This window comes from Rhincodon typus, unplaced genomic scaffold (assembly GCF_021869965.1).
Source record: "Rhincodon typus isolate 14 unplaced genomic scaffold, sRhiTyp1.1 hic_rhity00005647, whole genome shotgun sequence".
NCBI classification, from domain to species: domain Eukaryota; kingdom Metazoa; phylum Chordata; class Chondrichthyes; order Orectolobiformes; family Rhincodontidae; genus Rhincodon; species Rhincodon typus.
Window position 1 is genome coordinate 5203 of NW_025971285.1, and position 3294 is coordinate 8496.

The 3294-nt window shown below is 59.5% G+C and overlaps 1 protein-coding gene and 1 long non-coding RNA gene across 2 annotated transcripts in view; both read left to right on the top strand.

Annotated features, from left to right (window-relative positions):
- Positions 1-747, top strand: part of LOC125482079 (low-density lipoprotein receptor-related protein 1-like) — a 5677-nt gene extending 4930 nt beyond the window's left edge. The window contains exon 5 of the mRNA XM_048594061.1: positions 733-747. Coding sequence (XP_048450018.1) covers positions 733-747 — 15 coding nt within the window. The remainder of the gene's footprint in view (positions 1-732) is intronic.
- A 33-nt stretch (positions 748-780) lies between these two features.
- Positions 781-3294, top strand: part of LOC125482080 — a 3195-nt gene continuing 681 nt past the window's right edge. The window contains exons 1-2 of the long non-coding RNA XR_007261546.1: positions 781-880; positions 2259-2378. This is a non-coding gene — a long non-coding RNA (uncharacterized LOC125482080). The remainder of the gene's footprint in view (positions 881-2258; positions 2379-3294) is intronic.

Below are 3294 nucleotides of genomic sequence, written 5' to 3' on the forward strand. Positions count from 1 at the left end.
CTCTCTCTCGCATGCACTGTCTGTCCCTCGCACACTCTGTCTCTCTCTCGCATGCACTGTCTGTCGCTTGCACAGTCTCTGTCTCTCTCTCGCATGCACTGTCTGTCGCTCGCACAGTCTCTCTCTCTCTCTCGCATGCACTGTCTGTCCCTCGCACACTCTCTCTCTCTCTCGCACACTCTCTCTCTCTCGCATGCACTGTCTGTCCCTCGCACACTCTGTCTCTCTCGCATGCACTGTCTGTCCCTCGCACACTCTCTCTCTCTCACACACAGTCTGTGTCTCTCGCACACTCTCTCTCTCTCTCTCACGCATGCACTGTCTGTCCCTCGCGCACTCTCTCTCTCTCTCGCATGCACTGTCTGTTTCTAATACACACTCTCGCATGCACTGTCTCTCTCTCTCGCATGCTCGCACTGCCTGTCTCTCGCACACGCACTGTCTGTCTCGCACGCACACTCTCTCTCTGTCTCTCACATGTACTGTCTGTCTCTTGCACACAGTCGTGTAAGGGGATTGGAGGAGGGGACGGAGATAGGGAGGGGGTGTAGGGGTTTGGAGGAGGTTACGGAGATAGGGAGGGGGTGTAGGGGGTTGGAGGGGTTTACAGAGATAGGGAGGGGGTGTAGGGGACTGTAGGAGTTTGGTTAAATATCCAGGTTAAGCTGTAGGAAGGTCATGTTAGTATTTTCGTGCCAAGAGCTCTTGCTAATGGATACATCCGTGTATTAGCTCGTGGGAGTGTAACGGAGAATCCGTGTCTCATTTCCCTGTATATCTCTCTCTCTCTGTAGATGATGAAGCTTTCCTGATCTTTGCTAACCGTTACTATCTGAGGAAACTCAATCTCGATGGCTCCAACTACACATTGTTAAAGCAGGTGAGGGCACATCGTATCATCAACACAGACCGCTGACCCTCCAACCATGCCCCCCTCCTTCGGCGCCGACCCGCCGACAGTGCCCGCTCCCTCAGCGCCGACCCTCCAACAGCACTGACCCTCTGACAGCGCCCGCTCCCTTGGCGCCGACCCTCTGACAGCGCCCGCTCCCTCAGCGCTGACCCTCTGACAGCGCCCGTTCCCTCGGCGCTGACCCTCAGACAGCGCCCACTCCCTCGGTGCTGATCCTCTGACAGCACCCCTTTCCCTCGATGCTGACGCTCCGACAGCACCCCTTTCCCTCGGCGCTGACGCTCTGACAGCGCCCCGCTCCCTCGGCGCTGACCCTTTGACAGCGCCCGCTCCCTCGACGCCGACCCTCCGACAGCACCCGCTCCCTCGGCGTTGACCCTCCGACAACGCCCCGCTCCCCCGACGCCGACCCTCCGACGGGCCCCCTCCCTCGGTGCTGATCCTCCGACAGCACCCCTTTCCCTCGACGCTGACGCTCCGACAACGCCCCGCTCCCTCGACGCCGACCCTCCGATAGCGCCCCTCTCCCTCGACGCCGACCCTCCGACAGCGCCCCGCACCCTCGATGCCGACCCTCCAACAGCGCCCGCTCCCTCGATGCCGACCCTCCGACAGCGCAGCGTTCCATCAGTGGGTACTTGCTGTGAGCATAACCCTGAGGTTACTACCTTAGACGATTGAACTGGAGAGGGGTAAGAAGAGATTTACCAGGATGTTGCTGGGTACGAGCTAGTAATGAGAGAATGGACAGCCTGGGGCTTCCCTCAATCGGAGGTTGAGAGGCGCCCTCGTAGATCAAGAGGGGCCACAGGTACCACGAATGGCAAGGTGCCTTTTCCCTCGGCTGAGGCATCTCAAGACTTTGGCGGGGGGTGGAGGGGTGACATTTTTAAGGTGTGAGGAAAGAGATTGAAGAAAGATAAGAGGGACAGATTTTTCACACGGAAGGTTGTCCATGGGTGGAGTGAAAGCGGTGGATGTGGGTACAGTTACAACGTTTAAAAGGACATTTGGATAAGGACATGGACAGGGAAAGGTTTGGAGGGATATGGGCCAGGAGCAGGCAGGTGTGGGGTTGGTTTAGTTTGGGGTTGTGGTCAGCATGGACTGGTTGGGCCGAAGGGTCTGTTTCCATGCTGCGTGACCCTGCGATACCAGGAGAGGAGAGGGTGAGGAGATGGTAGTGTTCCCTCCTCAGGGCACTGAGGTGGCGTTTCACCCCTGGAGTTTCGCTGGTCGTGGCCAGACCTTTGTGGAGGGGGTGGGGGGCTGTCGGGGTTCCGGGACATGGGAATGCTGGGGAGGGGTGCTAGCGTCTTACGGCTCCCATCCCTCTCTGTCCCAGGGACTGAACAACGCAGTGGCTTTGGATTTCAATCATGAGGAGAAGCACATCTACTGGACAGATGTCACCACACAGGGAAGCATGATTCGGAGGATGCATCTCAACGGGAGCAACGTCGAGGTACGGCCCCCTGCCCCCGTGCCCATTCCTGTCCTGAGAACAACGTCAACCTCTGCTTAATGCTGCCTACCCCAGCCCAATGATGTATGTCACATAAACATTGTCTGCAACCAGAGAGATCTAACCACCATCCAACCCCCCCAACCATCTTGACGTTCAATGGCGTTAACATCACTGAATCCCCCCTCCCCCCCCCCATCTCAGCATCCTGGGGGTTACCCATTGAGCAGAAACTGAACTGGGACCCCGACCCCATATCAATCCTGTAGCTACAAGGAGCAGGTCAGAGGCTGGGAATCCTGCAGCGAGTAACCCACCCTCTTGACTCCCCCACTCCCCAAGGCCTGTCACCCCCCCCCCCCCCCCGACAAGGCCCAAGGTGGGGGGGCCCCCCCCCCACTCACCTGAACGGGGCGCGGCTCCGACAACACTCGAGAAGCTCGACACCGTCCGGGGACAGAGCAGGCCCTCCCCACTGCCCCCACTCCCCGCTCGATCGTCACCCCCTCCCCCATCTTCCACACTGCTTGTCTTTCTCTGTGGCTCCTCCCGCCCCCCCCCCCCCCCGCCCCACCCCCATCACCTCCCCCCTCCCCCCTACCCCCCCTCCCTATCTCCGTCACCTCCTCCATCACCCTACACCCCCTCCCAATCTCTGTGTCACCTCCGGCCCCCCACACCCTCTCCCTACAGGGATCGGGTTAGGAGGGATCTGGGGTGGGGTGGGATTTTCCTTCGGAGAGTCGGCACAGTCTCGATGGGCCGAATGGCTTCTGTGCGCACCGTGAGTATCCTACAATCCCAGAACACCACCTGAACGGTAACCACAGCGCCACCTCTGGCAGGAGGACCAGACGCGCAGCGTGACGTGTTTACATAGGGGTTGTGCGCTGCTGCACGGTTGCTGATCCTGTGC